Genomic DNA, 23,366 nt, shown 5'->3' on the forward strand with positions numbered 1-23,366 from the left:
TACACTGATTCCTTTGCTTACATGTGTGTATCTAGTTGTGTGGAGACATGGATGGGTCACAGGTTTCTTCTGAAGATGAGACAACTTTCAGGAGTTGGTTTTCCCCTTCTACCAAGTGAGTTCTGGGAACAGAACTCAGCTAAACTCACATTTACTATCTTCCCCAAGGTGATTTCTAATGATAAGAAGAGGGTAGCTACATTTTTTTTTTTTTAATCTGAAGACTAAAGACATACTCTTGTTGGAATTAGACAGCAAAAGTGCCTGAGACCTGAGGAAAAAAAGCCTCTATGTCGGCCACTGTTACTAAAAACGATAAAGAAGTGGGATCCAATGCTTGAGGCAAGTCCGCACTACATGATGTTGTGGTTATTATAGAAGACTATTCACTGTGCAAAGCCACAGCTACTTCACAAATCCAGTTCTATTTTAATTGCAAGTAACACCACAGCTGGATTTGTTGAAGATCTTCCATAGAAGGATGATCAAGGAGAGGCATGGGACATTCTGTCACCAGGGTATTCAGGTGCATCTCTCAATCACTTGTGTGCACTCTGCCCTAAGTGTCTAAGGTCTCAGAGTAGTACGTAAGCTGTGAAAGTCTAGGGAAGAGAGTTTCATCAATGTAGCTTTGGAGGAGCCAGCATCCATGCTGGGTATGGATCATCTAGGGTGGCTACTTTATGTCCATCTGTGCATTTTCCGATAACCCCTCATTCACTGCTCTGTAAGCAAGGCAAATAAACACATTGGTTCCCTGGAGAAAACGTGGGCAGAATTATACCTTGGTTTGTAGCTGGGACCTTTAGAGGACAGACAAATTTATTTTGTTTTGATTTTTATCTTCCCTAGAAAAGAAATTTTAGCAACAGAAGTAGTGGCCTATGCCTATGTCAGTAGCACTTGAGATGCATAGGTAGGCAGATCAACCATTTAAGGCCAGTTTGGTCTACATCCTGAGTTCTAGGCCAACAAAGTGAACATAGTAAGGCACAGTCTCTAAATTAATTAATTTTTAATTTTTAAAAATGGGAAAAGGAAGGAGAAAACAAGAAAAGTCCTCATCATTAAAAAAAAAAAAACAAAAAACAGCTGTGTATCTATATCCATAGAATAAAATGACAGGTTTAAATTTCTCTTTCCTTTAAAGAAGGATCAGGTTTCCTTCACTTCAAAACCATGTGTGTGGCTCCGTTGGTGGAGTGCTAGCCTAGCATTCATAAAGCTCCGTGGTCTATCAGAAAACTCGTTACAAAAATGTAACCCGGGCTACATAGACCCTCTCCAAACAAAAACAAAAACAAAACAAGCAACACCCTCTCACAAACCAAAATGACCTCTGCAGTATTATCTAATATACCCATGATTAGGGAAAAGAGTCCACTCACTAAATGAACAGAGCTTTGCTTTCCTTCCTCTGAAATTCAGCAATTCATTCACATTTCCAATGAAGTGGATAAAAGAGGAGATTGGGGTGAGGTTGGTAAGGTAGGGGAGGCGTGTCTTGTCATCCTACTGAGTAAAGGAGGGTGGGAGCACCGCTGGTCTGCCATCAGATCACTACCTCAGCTATATCTGCAAATTATCTTATCACAACATTATTCTGAAAAGAACAATCTCCTTAGGCCTCCTCAGGAACACTCTCTGCCTTGGTCTCCAGCCACCACAGGCCGTGGGAGAGTAGTGGGATACACAGTTGAAGCACAGTTTCCAGGAGGGAGGAAGCTGCCCTTGAGAGTACACCTTCATTAAATACTTACTCTAGTCTCCTCTCTCTGCTTCCAGCTTGCCTTTTCCTATATCTCTGTCACTAAGCAGTCTTCAAAGCTTCTCATTAAACTCATGAAGTTAACATTTCTGTTTTAACAGCTTACTGACAACAGGGGATTTCAAAATTGATTATCTAGACTGGCTTTAGCTCCACAGCTACTTTGACAATGCAACAAAATTGATTATCCATCTGTGGTGGTTTAAATGAGAAATGTCCCCCACAGGCCCTGGTACCCCAGGTGGTGGTGCTGTTTGGGGAGGTATGGCTCTGCTAGGGAAGCATGTCACTAGCCATGGTCCTTGAGGTCCTCATCCTACTTCCACTTATTGAGCTCTCAGACCCACTCCAACTGCCACGCCTCGCTGACACGATGGACTCCTATCCCTATGGAGTTGTAAGTCCAAATAAGCCCTTCCTTCTATAAACTGCCTTGGTCATGGCATTTTACCACAACAACTGAAAATAACTAATGCACCGTCTAAAATAGATTCGTGCCGTCTATTACAGATCTGCACAGAGGACAACACTACTCTTCAAGTTTTCCAAATACAAGAAGGATGTGTGGAGTTCATGCCCAGGTAAGAGCATACATTTTGCCTATGAGCTCCTTTAATCTGTGTGTGTGTGTGTGTGTGTGTGTGTGTGTGTGTGTGTGTATCTCATATGGCATCTTGTCTTCCAAACCTAATACTTCCAAAACCTATTTGTCTCCTGAGCATGAACAATGACCATAGCCAGGAAACACATAAAGATCTAATTTCCATGGTAGGAGTACAAAGAAAGTTTATTCATAGATTTTTCTATAGTTTTCTTTTAAGATCTGTTAATGTTATTTTCAAATATGGGCATAATCAGTATTTATAATATGTGAGTATAAGTGCCTGAAGAATTGGCAAGGTAACTCAGGTACCTCTGAGCCACCAGACATGAGTGCTGGGCGGCGGGGCGGCGGGGGGGGGCATGTCCTCTGGAAGAAAAGAAAGGGCTCTTACCTGTTGAGCAGACTCTCTAGGCCAGGCTTTTATGTTTGTATGTTTTATTTTAACGACAATGAAAACAATAGAAAGTCCAGAATTAAAGAGGCATAAATGCTTTGGAGATAAGATACAAACTGACCAAGGCATAGGAAATACGTTACCATGCCAAGTCCACTGCAAATGGCACAACTGGGCCTGAGCATGCTGCTCAGTTGGCAGAGTTCATGCCATGTACCACATGAAGTAATCATGTTGTGTATGGTGCTCAGGAATTGGAGGTGGGAGAGTCAGAAGTTCAAAGTCATCCTTCAATATATAAGAGGTGCAGGACCAGCCTGGACTACTCTGTGTCAAAAACTATGAATGGAGTAACAACCTGAATAAAGCCACGTGACTTTCAAATCAAATCTGCAGCCCCTCCCTTCTCCTTCATCGTCACATTCTCACCCAAATACTCCTATTTTCAGAGGTTTTTCCTGAATCCACTGTCACTCCCACCTTCACACAAAAAGCGAAGGCAACATTTCAAGGTCCCGATTGTAACTGCTAATATCCAGGGCCACACTATGTTTTATACAGCTCCTCTGTTTTGATTGAACTTCAATTATTCCTAAACATAGGTTGCCTGAACTAAGCTAAGCCTATCCTCTAGAGTCAGTCTCCCCACCATATAGCTAATCCAGACAGCAACACCAACTATGGACTAGCCATCAGACACATGGAGCACCTCAATCTCACACGGGTCATGCTGCAATCTAGCTATCTGTGATATAATTAGTAAATCTCTTACCACAAAACAACATGCCCCCATGCCCCTTTGAACCAAAACCCTAAAAGCTTTAAGCAATTATTTTCACATCTTAAAATTAGTTTTAAACAACCTATCATGAGTTGAAAAGTATCTACCGCTGTTCCCATATTCAATATTCATCCCAGAACTTCAGAATGAGACTTGAGATGAAGAATTTCTGGGTCAACCCGACCAGGTAATGAATGGGGGGATACACAGATATTTGATCAGACATTATTAAACTGCCAAGATGAGTTTCAGATTTAGATCTATAGAACGGATCAGGAAAGCAGACAGCCTGCGCTAAGGTAGACAGACTGCATTCATCTAAGAACTTAGTACTAGTACTAAGGAAAATGCAGGCCTGGCCCTCACTCACTCATGAAGGAATTCCTCCTGAATACTTTCTCGCCAGTGTATCATTTTCAAGTGATTTCAAAAGTAAGGAAACGTTCGGAGTTTCCAACCTTCCAACCTTCCAAGGGCCCTCGCCATCAGCTGTAGGTCTTGAGGTTTCTCTATTTCTACCTTGTGAGTAAACTCATTCTGTAGGAGGACTGGTCTTATTGCACCCGAGTCTCTGGGGGAATGCACAGTAATACAATGATCCTGTCTGAACACAGGATCTCTGTGCTATTGGTAACAGATGCTTATGATCTGGTATCCCAGGCTTCGTTCCATGTACTTAAGTTTTCAAGTTCAATCCCCAAGTTTTGACAACTTCCTCAATTATAAAATTTTGCATAAATCAGAAGCAATATTTCCCCCTTGAATAACTCCTCATGAATATTTATATATTCAGTTATTTCCCTTAACTTTTCCCTTTGTGACTAATCTAAATGGGTTATAATGTCTCCTTGATGAAGACAATCTTACAGTCCTGTGGCCAATTATATCCTTGTTGGCCACATGGTTTGGGGAATACTTAATATAGAAAACCCAAGCCCATTGGGTTGTTTAAGCTTTGCACATGAGTCAAAGTTTGGGGTTGGTTTGGTTGGTGTTTGTTTGTTTGTTTGTTTTTCCTTATTCTTTTTTTGCCTGCTGAGTTTAAAACATCAAAGCTAGAACAATAGGCTGTCTTGATTAGCATCACTTGAGACTAAGCTTCCACTGTCTAAGTATCTACAAATACCACCATATGAGTGTGAAAGACTGGAGGGAATTTTTATCTCGGATGAAAACTCTGTAGTGAGTATCGCTGACTAATATGGACCAAATATACTCCCCAAACTAATGATACTAAAAAGAAAAAAAGAAAAAGAACAATATGCAAATTTTGTGGGGGATGCTATCAGGCAACAGGGGTGTAGGCTGACATGATCTGAGAGAAGAAAGGTTGAGTTCCACTGGGGTCTAGGAGCGTGGCTCAGTAGGGAGAATGTTTGCCTATCATGAACAAAGCTCTGAGTTCCAACAAGCAAGCACAGAATAAACCGCCATGAAGACACACAACTGGTATCACAGTACTGGAGAAGTGGAAAAAGGAAGATCATGAGCTCAAGGTCATGCTTGGCTAGCCTGGGCTACAAAGAACAATCTTCCCAGATAACTGCTGTAGAAGTTTTTGTATGCAGTACTGGGTGACTCAGTTGGAGCCTATGGAGGTAAGCAGAGTTGAGAAGATAGAGTTAAGAATTTGAAAAAACAAGATGGTTGGAGTTCATAAATCTGAAGATGGAGAGGAAGAAGGTTCACAAGAACCATACGTTACCAGATGTGGTCAACGTTTCGACATTACACTGGAAGTTCATGGTCAAGAGACATGAAGTTGAGTTTACACACACACACACACACACACACACACACATACTTACTTTAAATTAAAACTTTAAAGCAGATTTTGTGTTGAGCTATTTTCAAAGCATTCCGCTTCCAAACACTGTCTACAGGACACAGGTTGGGTACACCAGAGTGAAGGTCTCCCTATGACCTTCATGTAAGAACATATGTGGAGAACAATATGCTAGGTGAGCTAAACAGCCTCTAGGAAGAACCAGGAATGGTTTCCAGCACAGCCATGAAGGAAATCCTTCACATTCTGATCAACTCACAGGGAGAGTCCTTTTACTATGACATGATGTAGTCCACATAGTCACTCTCCAGAGAATTACCTGTAGACTCGGGTCCTTCTGGTGCCACACAGAAAACACCAAAGGAAACCTCCAAAGGATGAAACTATTTTAAAGTTACAACACTGGTCAGAACAAGTAACACATATAGAAATAAAAGGAAAGATGTAGCACCTTCAAGAAATAATCGATGCTACTTCACATTCAACTAAAAGGGTTGTCAGGATTGGAGTGACAGCTCAGTGTGTAGAAATGATTACTACACTGGCAGTTGACCCAAGCTCAGTTTCTAGCACCCACTTTGGATGGCTCATTACTGCTTTTAATTCCAGTTCCTGAGGGCTCTGACACCACCTTTTGGACCCCTTGAGTCACATATCACACACACACACACACACACACACACACACACACACACACACACTGAAAAAAAATTCTAACTCACAGTCATGCAAAGAAGCAGATAAGCATGGCCATGCAAGGAAAAATACTAATGACAACAGACATAATTGGCAGACAGAATATTAGAATTATATTTCCTATTCATTTAAAAAGCCAGCAACACTAAACTCCCTGGGGCCTCCAGTCTCTTGAGGGTTATGTACATCATCTCTGAATGAACACAGACCCGGAAGTCCTCTACCGTAAGTGTGTCGGGGGCCTCATATCAGCTGGTGTATTCTGTCTGTTTGGTTGTCCAGTGTTTGAGAGATCTCGAGGGTCCAGATTAATTGAGACTGCTGGTCCTCCTACAGGATCACCCTTCTCCTCAGCTTCTTTCAGCCTTCCCTAATGCAAAAACAGGGGTCAGCTGCTTCTGTCCATTGCTTGGGTGCAAATATCTGCATCTGACTCTTTCAGCAGCTTGTTGGGTCTTTCCGAGGTTAATCATAATAGGTTCCTTTCTGTGAGCACTCCGCAGCCTCAGTAATTGTGTCAGCTACATGGAGATGGGGCATGGGGAGGAGGTGTGGGATACGGAACCATTGGAGGGTGGATGTGGCAGGATGGGGAATGGAATATGGACTGTAAAAAATAAATTAATTTAATAAAAAAAAAGCCAGTAGCCAAGAATAAGAAAAATACAGGATATTTTGAAAATCAAAAGTCAAAAAAAATATTTTTTTTTTTCTGTAAAAACTACATGGTACTTGGGATGAAACCCTGACCCAGGCAAGCTCTCTACCAGAGAGCTACATCCCTAGCTTTTATAAAATTTATTTTGAGACAAGGTCTTGCTAAATTCCCCAGGCTAGCCTTGAACTTGAAATCTTCCTGTCTGGGCTTCTATAACCACTGGGATTACAGGTGCCTCTCTAATGGCCTCAGTTGGTCTTTGACTTCCTTTCCTGCCTCAGCTCCTGGAGTAGCTAGGATTGTAGATGTAAGCCACTTCAATACTAAGAGGAATTCTGTTGTCAGGTTGGCTTGCAAATGAGATTGTTGTTTTGAGATAAGAGTCTCTGTAGTTTAGGCTGACCTTGAGCTGATGATCCTCCTACTTGTCCTGGCCTTACAGGAATGTGTCACATTTTCCATGCTGTTTTTAAAGTATATCCACTTTGTACTAAATATGTATCCAGGTTGGATTTTCTTTTTTTCTACCTAACTTAGGACAAGCCATTGTCATCTGGGAGAAAGGAACTTCAACTGAATTTCTACTAAGAAAAAGGGAAGGCTGTGGGAGCATTTTTCTTCGTTTATAATTTATATAAGAGGGCCCGGTTCACTGTAGGCAGGACCATTCCTGGACAGAAGATCCTGGGTTATATAAGAAAGCAGGCTGGGCAAGCCATGGGAGCAAAAGCCAGTAATCAGCATTCTTCCATGGCCTTTGCTTCAGTTCCTGCCTTCAGTTCCTGCCTTCAGTTCCTGCCTTCAGTTCCTGCCTTCAGTTCCTGGCACGAGTTCCCTTCATGATGCTGTACACTTCAAGGCGAAATAAACACTTCCTGTCCAAACTTGTTTATGATCATGGTATTTTATCACAGCAACAGAAACAATATTACAATGTCAATATACTTCTTGTGGATGCCTATATTCCTTTATATACATATATACCACGTATTTCTGCTGTTTCTTTTTTTGAAGGACAGGAATTGTTTGGCTTCTATACACATAAGGTCTCAGAACTCAAAACAAACTCTCTCTTTTTATTTTCTAAAGTATATGTTGAAAAGCAGACCAACTGAGTAATAGGGCAACTTTACAATTTATCCGGCAGAGGAAGCTCCAAACTGATTTCTTCAATGGCCATATGATTTTATACTCTTGTCAGAAACATATAAGAGTGCTTCAGCTCCTCCCATGCAACTGACATTTATTATTTACTTATTTTCACTTTATTATAACAATACTAGTAAGAGTAAATTGATTCCCATTTCATTTTTTTTAAAAAGATTTTTACTTATGCATTTGCTCAGGAGGTATATGAGTATAGGCCCCCAATAAGTGACAAAGGGCGCTGTATCTCCTGGAGCTGAAGTGAAGGTGGTGGTGAATACACCAGATGGGTGCTGTGACCCGTTTAGTCCTCTGCAAGAACAGTCTACATTCATAACCACTGAGCTGTATCTGCAGGCCCTTTGGTTTTGATTTGCACCTCTAATGACTAAGGACGAAGGACTTCGAGAATCTTCTCACACTGTCAGCAGTTCTTTGGAATTCTCTTTTGCAGCTGCAGCTGTTCAAGAGCCCAGCGTCATCTGGAAATAGGCAGTCCTCTTAGTGTTGAAATACTCTGCATAGGATAGATACTGAACACCTATGAGTTATGTGGTTTTCACGTACTTTCCCTACGTTTCACAGATCAATCCTCCCGAGGTACAAAAGTCCAATGAACTATTCATGTCTTGCTGTTCATGCTTTTGGCATGATGCTTTTAACAACCCGGTGAGGAATCATATAGCTCATGAAGATTTATCTGTTTTCATCTGTGCATTTCATGGTTTTAGCTTCTAGGTTTGTGTTAACTGACTGTTTTGAGGTCACTTTTGGCCATTTTGTAGAGAGGTTGGAATTTATTTCTACAAAAGTGAAAGCAGTTGAAAGGGCAAAAGTACCCAATCTTCAAGAAATCATAGATGGTGCTGAACTACCCAGGCTCCATCCTATAAGCCAGCCCATTCTCAACCTGTGGGTCTCTTTCACAGGGGTCACATATCAGATATACTGCAGTATTTACATTGCAATTCATAACATTAGTAAAATTACAGTTATGAAATAGCAACAAAAATAATTTTAAGGCTGGGGTCACCATACCATGAAGTGTTAAAGGGTCACAGGTTAGGAATGCTGAGAACCACTACACTAAGCCATAACTAAAGTCTGACTAGGTAACCCTTAAAATACTTCCAATATCAAAATGACCTCACACTAAATGCATGGCAAGGTGGTCACGGGAAGAAATGCCTGCCAATAATCCCAAAATGTGGAGGGCTGAAGCAGGAGGATAAGAGATCAAGGCCATCCTTGGCTAATAGAAAGTTTCATGCCAGGCCAAAATACAAAACACAAACACCAAAAAAAAAAAAAAAAAAAAAAAAAAAAAAAAAAAAAAAAAAAAAACCAAATAAATCACATAAAACAATTTCACAAGAGCTGAATAAGTCATTAAGTATTCAGAATTCAGATCAGCACAGTACTTATGATTTTGTGATTGTATAATTCAATCAGAAAACTATGAAACCCATCCCCCTAAAAATCTAAAAAAACAAAACCCAGAAAACCTATCAATCTTACATACAGAATTACATTCATAGGTAAAGACAGTATTCTTTATTTAATAACATATTAAGGAGTACTATAAAATAATAGCTTTGCTTAATCCCATTAATTCTTCTAAGAATGAAAAGTTACACACACAAAACAACAAATTTTCCTTGGAAGTGTAAAAAAAAGTTGTGTCATGGCGCTGTCTGTTTTGTTTGATACAGGGAAATGTAACATTATGATACAGTTATATCATATACCGGGGTAAGACAATATTATCACATGTTATTTGTCAGGGTGACATATTTAATTTTATGGAATGGGGCAGAGTAATGTATTATCATACAAAATGGGTCAGAACAGTACAGAATAATCACCATATGGAACCAGTTAGAGCAATCTGATGGAATGGCACCCATAGGATCATGTGTTTGAATGCTTGGTCATTAAGAAGTAGAACTCTTTGAAAGCCTTAGAAGGATTAGGAGGTATTGGCTCTATAGGAGGAAGCGTGTCACTAGGGGCAGGATTTGGGGGTTCAATGGGCTATATCATGCTCAGTGTCTCTGTGTCACTCTGCCTTCCCTGTCTCCATGCTTGTGGATCAGCACATAGCTCTCAGCTACTTCTTTAACATGTCTGCCTGGCCCCATAACCGCACCTCTAAATCCATAAGCAAGACCTTACTTCAATGCTTCTTCGTGAGCGCTGCCTTGGTCCTTGTGTCTCTTAACAGCAACAGAACACTGACCAAGCCAGCCAGAATAGTAAAGTATTATTTTATGAAGTGTGAAGAGGTAATGCAGTATCATCAAATGGAATGATGTGATGTAATATAATATCATATGAATGAGTCAGGATAATGCAGTATTATATGGAATGGTCTGAGTAATGTTGTATTGTCATTTGGTACAATGCAGTTATCTGCAGTCTTTTTGTTTTAATGGCTATAGTAAAAACACTATGAAGTATAGAACCATGGCATATAAGTACTTAAAATCATATTCATACATACATACATACACACTATTCCTGAGACCTATATATTAAAAGGACAGAAACAATTCCACCAAGTTGTCTTTTCACTTCCACACAGAGGCCATGTCATGTGCAACATGGTATATGCCCGAGTACTTTCACACACAGAATGTAATAAAAATTATATATATTTGCTTATAATATTTAACACTGAAAGTAGAATTTCTTATTTCCCTTGAACAAAAAGTCAATAGTACTTTCTCTGCAACACACAGAGATCTTGCTCATGACAATGATTGTTTCCTTAGAGTGAATGAGGAGGAGAACTCACCTTGGTAAAGGCCTGATTCTACATTTAATATTCATCATAGCTCCACAGCTTTGTAATGTTAGAGAATGGAAACACAGTGAACCTAGTTTTTCCAGACACCTTGCAAGCATCCTCACAGGGGCAGAGATGGGTCCTTCAGTAGTGGTGCTAACAAGATAAGGAACCAAAAGACATACTGCTGCAGACAATCAATAATTCAGATCCAGGAGGACCAGAAGGGTCCAAAGCAGGATAGAAGGACTTCAGGAGAAGCAGGGTGGCTGCAGTAGCCTCAAACTTCATAAGTTTTGGGACCCACCCCCTTCCTTTGCAAGGTAAACATTAGCTTTGTCATTCCTGAGACATATGGAAAGGTGAAGGTATCTGGGGTTTTTTTCTAAGTTCCATCTCTAGCACTGGGAACCCATGCTACCCAGAAGGAGATGGCAAGGGCTATTATCCTGTTAGATATCTACTTTCCCTTCCCAGAAGCCTCCTCTTGGTAGAGTCTCTACCTGAATAGTTTTCTAAGTAAAGACTCAAAATGGACGGTCTTTTGTTTTACTTTTCCATACCCCCCTTTTGGGTACTTGCCAAAGGCTAAGTGCACTTTCCCTGAAACCCTGGGCCAGTTTGCTTATGCTGAAGCCCCTCTCTCCTTTATCCATGTGGCTGCTTACAAACCGCATGACGTTCTGTGCTCTTCTCCCTTTCCCTCCTCCCGGCAGCATAAAGGCCCATCTGGCAGGAATCAATATATCCTAATGAGACGCTTGTGTTCCCCTCTTCGGCCATCAGACTATTGAAAGAATGGACCCCAAGGGACTAGAATTTCACTTCTGGGATTAGAAAAGCCTACACGGCCTGCAGGGCAGCTAGAGGAGGAACTTGCTTGCTTGACAAGAGATTGACAAGTGACCTTGCAGGGGAGACCTGGAGTACATAGGAGACTATACCTGGCTAAACTGCTTAATCATCCATATTTCTTTCCTTCTATCTAAACCATACCTCCAAGGACCGGAAGGTATTGTTGGATCTCTTTACCGCTCTTCTCAATGTGGCCACACTGAATAAATCTTATTATGATTTTCATTATTAATTTGGCTCTTTTTAATTAGCTTAATTGAGAATAAGTGAGTGAACCTGGCTTGGTAGGGTTCAGGCCTTGACCCTTTAGTCTGGTTACAGCAGCTGTAGAAATTTACATCTTGTTTCCTGTGTTGTTTTTCTCTTAAACGCTAATAAAACTGTCCTTGAGATGTCTTTTGATTCCTGGCTAGCTTCTTTTATTAAGAAAACTATGAACCCAAAAAGGGAACCTCAGTTTCCTTGGTAACATGGGACTATTGGGGGCTGATGGGAGAAATCTGGTCTGCAGGTACACAAGGGCAGGTCTAGACAAGAACAGATACATTCAATTCTTGGTGACTGTTGTTTTTTTTTAACAAGGTTTCCAAATTAGAAATCTGTTGGGAAATTTATTAATAATTCCCTCTCTTGCCAAGTACCTGACTGGACAGACATCCCATCTTAACAGAAGAAAACCAACAGAGTTGGATAGTTACCAGATTCCAAGGTATAATTATGAAAAGCCTTAGCATAGCACCATGATGTGATCTTGTAGGTTTGGTACTGCCTGACTGTTGTTCAGATAAAAATATTACCGGTTCTTCTGGTTTTACTTATTTTTATTATTTACTTATTTACTTATTTGTTTATTTAGCCTAGGTGAATGAGCTAGACATAATACGAGTAGGTAGAGGTCAGAATAAATTTCAAGAGTTGTTTCTACCTTGTTGGTTCTTGGAATCAAACTTATATCTTAACAGCAAGTGCTCTTACAATGAAAGCATTTCACTGGCCCATCTCCTGTTTCTTAGGGAAAAAATAGTCCCTCCATCATTATACTCTTTTTCCATATTTATACAGTTCATATAGTCTAGTTACATGACTGCGTGTACCTGGGTACGTTCTCAGCTGTGGGAGTACAAGAGTGTAGATATGGAAGCCAACATTGACACTAGGTGTCTTCCTCAATCGCTTGGTTATTTGTTTATTTTTATTTTAATATATGGGTGTTTCACCTGCATATATAGCCCAGGGAAGCAAGAGTGACCTGGAACTATAGTTTCAGATGGTTGTTTGAGCTGTCATGTGGGTGCTAGGAGTAAAACACAGGTCATCTGGAAAAGCAGCCAGTGATCTTAACCACTGAGTCATCTTTCCAACTCCGAATCTATTCAATGAGGCAAAGCTTCTCACTGACCCCTGAGTTGGCGGTTGTGGCTACTTTACTGAGCCAGCTAGTTGCAGCGATTTATTATCTGTACCTCGTAAGCCCTGAGTTTACAGGTAGGATCCTATGTGCACCTGGCATTTACTTGGGTCAGGGGAATCTGACTTAGGTTTCAGCTTTTACAAGTTTCCCCACTTCTCCATCCCTGAAACCCCCATAATTTGTTAAAATACATTTTAGTTCAACCTACATTTTGGGATGACAGAAAGACACACAAACACATACACCAAGAAAGCATGCTTAACATGGCTACTTCAGGTGAGCCATCTGTAGGGAAGGTACAAGCCTTGCACCACAAGGGCTTCATACTGGTCCAGGAGTTGTCTGATGCATTTGAAACTTACATCACTGAGCCTCTCCCGAGAGCTGCTCCGCTGGAAACCCTTGGATTCTCCGCTAGCGCTTTCGCTGTCACTGTCCCTGCAGCTGTTCTGTCCTGGCTTGAGCTGAAGGTAACAGAGAGAAGCAAAACAGGAGAAAGTCAGAAGGATGCTCACACATACATTTCTTGGCTCATCAACTGTGAGCCCTGGGCAATGCCAATCTATCCTTCTATTTAGTTGAAACTTATAAAAAGTTGTCCTGCGTGTGTGTGTGTGTGTGTGTGTGTGTATGCATGTGTATATAGGTGTGTGTTTATGTATGCATGGGTGTACGTGTGTATATGCATATTTGTGCAGTATATATGTGTATATACGTACATATGTTGTAAGCATGTGAGTGTGTGTATATGTAAGTGTGTATGTGTGTATACTCACACATGAGTGCAGGTCTGTGGAGGCCAGAAGAGACTGGATCCACTATGGATGGAGTTGCAGGAGATAGCTGTGAGCTCCCCACTGTGCGTGCTGAGAACCAAACTCAGGTTCTTAGAACAGTACAGATGCTATCGCCTCTCCAGACCCATGCTCGTTTCGGTGTTTTTCTACAGGATACCAGGTAGGCCAGAATAACTTAAATTCACTGTGTAACCAAAGGTGATTTAAACTTCTGATCCTTCTGTCTTTCTTCCCCTTCTTTAACATGTTATTCATTTTTGTCTTTAACACAGGGTTTCATGTGGCTGAATGACCTGGAACTCATTATGTATCTAAGCTTGACTAACAACTTCTGACCTCCATCATCCATCTTCTGACTACTTGAATTACAAGCATGAAGCATTATCACACCCAGGTTAGGAAGTGCTGGGGATTGAACACAGGGGGTTTGTGCGAATTTTCTATCAGGTAAGCTATATTCCTAGTCTTCTGGCATGGTGTACAAGCAAGCCTTCAGACCTCGCTTAGGCTCATCTCAGGCACAGAGGCTTTATCACCCAGCTCCAAAACTGAGCATTCTTTCCTTTGACATCTCAATAAAGCCATTTTTTTTATTACTTTCATCTAAAGCTCCCCTTTCCAGGAAATCTTCTGTAACAGACCTCAAAAAATAGTGCTAATTTTACTTTCTATCAGCCCTTTAAGGTCTGAGTTTTTCTCCTACATTAATGTGAAATCTACTAACTCTAACCTAATGCAGATGGGGAGCAGTGTGCGCCTTTTCTTATCAGTGTGTTACCAGTCAGTATACTTTCTTCGCAAATGTCTGCCTTCTTCTTTTTTGTTTTGAGGTCTAGGATGTACCTTAGTAGGGCGGGTGCACTATTATATTACATCACTGAATGTGAGATGTTATCAAATGAGCTTCAATTCCAGCCCTATTAATTATAATACATTTAAAAAAATCTACTACATTTACTTATTTCTATACGTGCACATTAGTGAGAGGTATACATGCCTCATAGACCAAAGAATAACTTGTGGGAATCAGTTATCTCCATCAACCTTGTGGTTCCCAGGAATGAAACCCAGGTCTTCAGGCTCCATGGAAACTGCCTTTATCAGCTGACTCCTCTCACCCACTATAATTTTCAAATGCAAGAAAGCAGTAATGTTGCAACAGTCAAACCTGCACAGAGAACATATGCTCTGGTTCATAAGCAGCCAATCACAGAATAATTGTACAAAACCTTGGGTTTGATCCTTTGCATGTCAGAAACCCTGCGTGGTAACACACATTCCTGTAATCCCAGTGTTGGGAAGTAGAGGCAGGACTATTGGTAATTTAAGGTCATCCTTGCTACACAGTGAGTACAAGGGCAGTCTAGCATACATGAGGGCCTGTCTCAAAAACAAGACAAGATGTATTATTTAACTAATTCTCATAATGGAGAGGCAGAACCATTTCCAATCAGAAATGAAAAACAGGAAACGATGAACTCAGAGTTACGCCAAAACCCAGGACCCAAACTCATGATTCCATTGGTGATTGCTAACTGGTGTAATACTCAGTGCACAGTTAGAGGTGCACATAAAACACACAAGTCACGATTCTGCAGCATCTTACTCTTCCCTTTCTATTTTAGTAAGTCTGGGGTGGTGGCTGGCCAACGCCCAGGATCCACATGGAAGAAACAGAGAGCCGATTCCTGCAAACTGAACTCCAACCCCATGTGCACCCACACAAACTCACAAGTAAGCAAGTATAATTTAAAATTAAAATAAAAATAAAAAATATTTCTACTACACAACTAGCTTACCAAAACCTGGACATTGCAAAGAGTCCCTTCTCCAAGTTTCTTCATGAAAGGGGAATGATTTTATAACAAGGCCCACAACAGACTTCAAAGGCTCTGACGTCAATTATCTGACTAAATGTTGATCTGGGCTGAGGGCAGAACCCAAGGAGGAAGGCAAGGAATGAGCTTGCTTGCATTCCCAAGGCCCTGGCGGCGAACACACTTAAGTGAATTCTGTTTGGAGAAGCGTACATAAAATCCACCCCTCCTGGGCCTCCCCCTTTTTCCTCCAAAGCCCAGCTCAAGTTTAAAGGAAACTTAGGATTTTAAGCTGTCAGCCAGCTCAATATTTCAAAGGCACGGACTGACTACCCTAAGCGCTAAAGCTAAACCGCAAGATTTCAGCGAAGACGTGCTCATTCCTAATCCCACGAATATATTTTCAAGCTGGTATTTTCGGCCGCAACCAATGGATCATTTGGGGGTAGCATAAGTAGCTGAGAAGTTGTAATCCTTCACTTGGAATTCCCAGCTATTACCTACAAGCAGGAGACATCACAAAGGCCAGGTGCGAGCTTAAACATTTAAAGACCTGAGAAAAATCAATCCACTTGCATCGATTTGTCCCAACATCCACGGTGGCCAGTGTAAGAAAGCGTTTGCTGTAACACAGGCAGTGAGAAATCTGACGAGCAAGCTTTACATTCTTATGACTGTGTTTACATGAAGATTTCTGTATCACATTCTCTAATTTCACTAGAGGCAACTGAATTAGAGCAAACTAAACAAAATGACGAAGTGGGTATATGGCATGGGTGGTGGTAATTCTATCAATAGAGTTATCTTTTATAAAACATAAGACGCCAAGTTTTCTTTTCATTAGATTTCACTGTGGAAAATATGTTCTCTGTATTCTGGAACTGTGATCTCAGGAGAGTGTCAACTGTTATTAATGGCTGGGATGGTTAATCTTTATTGTCAACTTGATGGGATTTAGAACTACCAAGGAAACAAACTTTTGGGCTTGCCTGTGAGGGAGTTTCTAGACTGGGTTAATTGAGGTAGGAAGCTGCACCATGAATACAGGTAATGCCTACTTTATTTATGGAATGCACAAAAAGGAGAAGGAGAGGGGGCTGGTGCGATGGCTCAGTTGGCAAAGCTCTTGCCATGCATACATGAGGACCTAAGAGTGGGATCCGAGTGCCTAAGTAGAGAGCCAGGTAATGTGAACATGCTCTTCTGATTACAGGGCTAGGGGAACAGAGGTAGGAGGGTCATTAGGATCTGTGGGCTAGCCAGTCTTGCCAAATTAGCAGGGTCTGGGTTCAGTGAGAAGAGGAGATGGGGAGCGGGCAGACAGAAAGAAACTCTGGACACTCTTTTGGAGATGTGTTGTTGAAGTCTGGCCTTTTCCTATGCCAAATACTGGTTGCTCACAGAAACCATAGGTAGACCCAGGTGACCCTGACCCCCCAAGTAATCCCTGATTGGTGAAAAAGATGCTGATAGCCAATACCTGGGCAAAAAAGACATAGGTGGGATTTGGGGTTCCAGGGCTTGCGGTTGGAGGAGAAGCGAAGGAAACAAAGGAGGTGGAGAGAGGAGAAAGACACCATGGGTTAGGAGTCAACGAAAGCATGGCCATGAGGACTGGTTAACTAGAGTTACAAGCATCTCAGGTGGGACAAAGTAAGTAACAACTCGGGGTTATTGCTAGAAAATAGATTTTAATAGCATAGAGGGTAGATATATGCCCAGAATTGGTCCTAATAAAGACTTGTTATAAATACGAAGTCTGTGTGTATCTTTTACCTGGGAACTCAATAATCAAAGGCAGGGTACAAACCCCAGATTGGGATTAAAAATATTCTACAACAATGTGCCTACAAACATTTAAGGTCAATGATTTGGACACTGCTATTCTCTCAAAACCAAACAATTACAGAGCTGCTTCTACTTGTCCAACATGTATATGATTAAACATTTAAAGGAGTTCAATGGACTTCCAGTATTGAAAAGGTAGCAGGTAAACTAAATAAGGACAGAGAAATGAGCCAAGATCAATCTCACTGTACAGTTATAAACATAAACAAGAAGGAACTAGGCAATCAGAGCTCTCTGGCTGATTATGTCATCTTACAAGCAGGAAAGGCAGGAGTTCCACCACACATCAGGGATCATAGGAGCAGAGGACAGAAAGCATACAACTTCAATCTCACCTCAAAGAGGATGAGGCATCATTCATTCTAAAGCCAAGTAGGAGTGACCACAGACTTAAGTCCCCACAAACTCCATGTTCTGACATGGTGACAGTTTGATGAAGACTTTATTGTAACAGAACAAGAAGGTCACAATTCAAAATGCTTTTCAAATATATGGGTAGAAAATTCAGGTAGATGGATTAGAGCAAAGAATTTCTCTCAATATAGGCCTCAAATGCCGTATGAATGGGTTCTTAGTCTGGAATGATAGAAATTAGAGACATATTTATATATTACAAAGGATTTACCAAATGCTCACAAATATGTTAGAGAGGACACAGAAGCAAAGAAGAGTAGCACATGGCCATTAAGGAGGTTCCAGATGGCCTGAGATAATCTGGGTCTGGACTTGAAACATTGTAAACCTCTCCACATCTCTCAAGTTCTAACCAGGCACTTTCCTTCACACAACTAAACTCCAAATAAACAAAGTAGGGAAGAACTGAGCTGAAAAGACAGGTGAGGCACCACAGTCAGTTGCCATGGAGCAAGCTCACTTTGCCCTTGATCTGAGCAAAGAATAAAATTTGACTAAGCTTACAGATGATGACTAAGAATGGCTAAGCTGCGATATAAAGGAAGTGATACATATTATCTTATCTTATATTATATACATGGAATAATGGGATCTAGGACGTAACCGTTGAGGTTGCACCATGATGTTTCACTATCATCTTCAGACTTCAGCACTGAGCTTCAGAGTGTCTCTGTGTGTGTATATTCTGAGTCAGGATCTCAGACTCACTATGTAACCAAGGAAGACCCTGAACTCCTGATCCTCATGCCTAAATATCACAAGGACTAGAATTAAAGATGGGCACCACAATGTATGATCATCAAGTGTATAGAAAACACACTAACTCTTTTTTTATCCCTGTTCTAAGGATTTCTTTTATTATTATATGTATGTGTGTATGTCTGCGTGTGTGTGTGCACATGGGCAACTGGGTACCCATGGGGGCTAGAAAAGAACATCAGACCCTCCACAGTTGGAGGTACAAACCACCTAATATGGGTGCTCAGCACTCAAATTCAGTCCTCTGGAAGAGTAACAAGAACTCTTAACCCCTGAGGCATCTCTCCAGCTCTATGTCACTTTTAATTGAAAAATCAAGAGTATATAGAATTTGTTATGATATAAAATACTTGGGTTGACAGTTATCAAAAATTTTGTGATATGAACATTGACATGAAGTTTCTTTCCAACTTGCTATAGTTTGGACTGAGTTCATGTCAATTCAGATCAGAAATAAAACCCTCATTACAGTCAAGGCTTCTCCTCTCTCCACAGTTCTCTTTTTAAGTTACGTTGTAGTAACCCCATCATCTGTGAAGGACTGTTGGACAGAAAGCTATATTATCTCTGTGAAGACAGCACAATTCGTGTCGCAAGTTCTGTGATCAATTATTTTTTAAATAATGAAGACATTTAAGTAAGTAGAGGTCAAAACGCACCATCTAGAATATTCCTACAATACTTTGAATAGACTTTTATTCCCCCGGAACACATAAATTGAAGACTCAAACCTTGGTACTTCAGAGAGAGGCAATACTAATTGGAATGATAAAACTTAAAGAAGTCCCCTGGGGGTCTACAGAGTATCCAATGTGTTCTCCAAACTTCACATGTTGAGAACTTAATCACCCAATCAATACCTCTGAAAGGTGATATTGTTTGAATAACAACTGTCACTCATAATTTCTCCTACTTTAACACTTATTCACCACCTGGCTGTACTATTTGAGGAGATAATGGGCCCATTAGGAGGCAGAGCCATGAGGGAGGATTTTCACTGGAGTCTGCCTTTGGGGGCTTATAGCATCTCTCCACTTCCTTTTCTCTATCCCTGCTTCCTGTGATCTCTTTGCTTCCTGTTCCTGTAGCCATGACTTCTCCATCAATATGGATTCTATATTTCTCTGGAGCTATTATCTAAAATGAACCTTTCTCTAAGCTGCCTTTTTGTCATGGTATATTAGCACAGCAATGGGAATGTAACTAATAGAGGAGGTTAGGTAACTATGGATCTTTGTGGATGAAATAATGTCACCCATATCCTGACATATATTGTTAGTACTGGCTGGATTGAATGTGCTGTAAGTTTAACCCACCTAACCCTTTCTTTTCTACCTGATTTGAATTCATTCCACTTCCACATGTTAAGACACAAGCATAAAGCTCTTACCAGATGCTAACCTTGTGCTCTGACACTTCCCACCCCACTGAACCATGAGCTAAGTAAACACCCACTGCTGATTATTGCTCCAGTTTATGGAACTCTTTTTAGGATGAAAGAAAATGGACTACAACAAGCACAAAATATTCTATTCTAATCAGTGTTGATAAAATTAAAGCAGCATCAAGACAGATGCCAGGATCTCCAAACGTGGAAGAAAAGGCCACTTGAGGACACAGGCAGAAGGTACAAGATAAGCACAGAGGCCCACCACATAGCCAAATGGCACACACTGTGGCATTTTCCCTTTTCTTTGGTTTTTAGTTTTCAGATCTCAGGGGGTGGGGTGTATTTAGGCTTTTGTACAGGCTAACCAAGCTGTTTACTGCTGAGATGCGTCTTCCGCATCAAACGTGGACTGTCGGCCTCCAGAGCTCCTTGAGACACAGACTGTACCATTTGTTGTAACATCCCTGGCAGGTGAATACAATCCTTCTCTTGAGGATACAAACAGGCTGTTGTCATTCTTTACATCACAGGGATTACGACAATAAAACAAAACAAAAAAGCCCAGCTCTGAAGTTGTCTTTCTTGTATATTTTTCTTTTCTTCTTTCCTTCCTTCCTTCCTTCCGTCCTCCCTCCCTTTCTTCCTTTTTTTCACCTGAAAGGTTATAGTATGTGTCACCTTTCTTTCCCTGTTTGGCCGCCATCAATGAGGCTGTTGTGCCTTCATTATCTAAAGATTGCTTCTGTCAAGTTCCTCAACAACATGCAAAGGCATTTGCTAGAACTGAGCAAAGGGGCTCTACCACTCTGCCTAACCTGTTAAAAGGGAAATCAAGCAAATCTAACAACGAATGGAATCTATCCCCTCCTCCTACTCTCTTTCAATGAATACTCCTAAGAACACTAATGACCAGCATTTAGTTTAGAATTCTATGCTCCCTGTTTGTTTTGTTGTCTGATTTGAGACAGGGTCTCTCTCATCTAGGCCAGGCGGGTGTCAACTTACTATATACCCAACATTAACCTTGAACTTCTTATCCTCCTACCTTTACCTACTGAATGCAGATATTATAGGAATGCACCACCATACCCAGTTTATCAGGCTCCAGGGATGAAACCCTGGGCTCCATGAACCAATAGTACTGAGTCCTATCCCTGTCTCTAATGGATGTAGCAAGTCAGAAGAGCTAACCATGGCCTGGTAACCCTTCTGTCCTGCACTTCTGTCCAATATCTGAAGAGGCTTCAATACACAGCATGCTTTTCACATCAACCTGCTTCACCTAATCTTCTTATTTAGCTTCAGCCATAAGCCTTTGCTGCATGCACTCTATTCATGCAGGGATGGGCCTAGGGGGCTGACCCCAATGCCTGGTTGATAATGCCTGGGCTGGAGATCACAAGTCATGAAAGGCTGTTTTCCTGAATGTGTCAATAAGTTGATTGGCAGGTAAAACGAAGAGTGACGTACACTCCTTAACTCAGTCCATGGATGCTTCATCCTTCAGAACGCACAGTGATGGATTTTGTTCCATAAAACAGCGATCATGGGTAATTTAAGTTATTTCAAAGAGTCAGGTGTAGTAAAAATAAAGGAGAAAGCAGTATGTAATTACTGTGAGTTTAAAAGAAATCATCATTCTGGCATTTAAGGTTTTTAAAAGTACTTGTTCTGTAAAAGGTCAAAAACCACTAACAGAAGTTAATGGTTCTCTAAGTATTACATGTGCTTACTGACAAGATTGCCACTTCAATAATTTAGATGATGTGAAGCAGTTAAGATTCCTATTTATTTTACTAACAGGTTTTCTTTCTTGTTTTGAAATAAATTTTTTCAAGCATATCTCAGAATGATATAAACCTACAAATATATGTACGGCAAGGAACATATGTGAGTCTAGATACAATCCTCTGCACCATGAAACAAGAACACAGAAAAAAATTCTGTTTACAGGGCTCAGAATGTATCTTGGTGATTAGAGTCTTGCCCAGGACACAGGTAGCCCTGTGTTCGAATTCCACTACTGCCTATATCAAACTACACATGGTGGTATATTCTTCTCCCAACATTTGCTACACCATGGCAGAAGGATCACAAGTTGCAGAGCATCTTTGTCTACATAGCAAGTTCAAAGCCATCTTGAGCTACATAAGACAATGTCTCCCCCAAAGTGAAAGTGTACGATCAAGTACTAATTTGGTGTGAGTAGCATCATTTTAAAAAGTAACCTGGTTGGTTATAGAAGTACAATGTGATCTTCCTGAGGAAAAAAATTAAAGGCAGATAGAAAGAGGGGATAGGTTGTCTTGTCATATTGCAGGTACAGTTTACATGATTTCTCGTACACATATTCCTGAAGGCTGGGGTTGGTTCTCATGAACAAGTCACTAACTGAATTAACTATTCTTAGAAGGAGTCTTTGTAACAGTGATAACCAGGATAGGTCTCAAACCCTACATGAGCTTCAGCACTGTCTATCTTATTAGTCTGTAATCTGATGGGCCATCGCCGTAGGGTCATGGTACCACACAGCACTGATTTCTTACTGTTTCAGAAGACACCATTTGAAAAGTACATCCCAGTTTTAAACTAGGTAAAATATGAAGAGATGGGTGACAGGAAGGGGAGGAAGTAAGGATGTTTATAGGCTACATCAAAGTGACAAAGCTAACTGGGATGGGCAGAATGTTACCAACATTTGGTTCTTAACACAGAGGGCAAGGCTGGTACCTGAAGAGCCTATTTTCTGTTTTTGAAGCAATGTGGGCAACACGGATTCTCAGTGTTACCCAAAATGTCACGAAGGCTTCATGCAATCAAACCAGGACAAAATATATCTACCTAATAAAACAAATCTGAGACTGTTGTGCTTTGTGTCTTCACATCCAACCCGTGTACATTAAACAACACTTCTCAAACAATGAGCTGAGGAACCTGGACACAAAAAAGAGTCTTTGTTAAGAAACTGCAGAATATAAACTGAATCCGCACTAGCCAGCGTCTTTAGCTTGTACAGGACTGTAGGAAGCAATAAATATCTTTACATTTTAAGTCCAACCCCCGCTCCCCAAACAAAACCAAACAAACGAAATCAACCAGTCAACCAATCAACCAAACAAACAAAAAAACAACCTCAGATTTCTGTCCTTCAAGACTGTATGTCTAACCTCTAGGCTGGAAAAATGGTTCAGCAGACCCAGGTTCAATTCCCAGCACCCAAATTGCAGCTCACATGCAAAGCCAGGTGATCTTCTGCCCTCTTCTGGCCTCTGTAGGCACTGCATGCATATGGTGTTTTTGCATACATCATATACTATACACACAAACTGAAAATAAAATGCCTAAGACGTTTCTTTTATGAATGTAGATGCCCTTGTATTTGGAGCACCCTCAGAGCTCCCAGGGTCTCAACCAACAACCAAGGACTGCACATGGAGGGGTCTGATTGTTCTGG

At 40.9% G+C, this 23,366-nt stretch overlaps 1 protein-coding gene across 6 annotated transcripts in view; it reads right to left on the minus strand.

Moving 5' to 3' along the window:
- Auts2 (activator of transcription and developmental regulator AUTS2) overlaps nucleotides 1-23,366 on the minus strand; it is a 1,106,086-nt gene that overhangs the window by 603,851 nt on the left and 478,869 nt on the right. For all 6 annotated transcript variants that reach the window (XM_031342055.1, XM_031342053.1, XM_031342058.1 and 3 more), the window contains exon 3: nucleotides 13,250-13,351. In XM_031342055.1, the coding sequence (XP_031197915.1) occupies nucleotides 13,250-13,351 (102 nt within the window). The remainder of the gene's footprint in view (nucleotides 1-13,249; nucleotides 13,352-23,366) is intronic.

This window comes from Mastomys coucha, unplaced genomic scaffold (assembly GCF_008632895.1).
Source record: "Mastomys coucha isolate ucsf_1 unplaced genomic scaffold, UCSF_Mcou_1 pScaffold22, whole genome shotgun sequence".
NCBI lineage: Eukaryota > Metazoa > Chordata > Mammalia > Rodentia > Muridae > Mastomys > Mastomys coucha.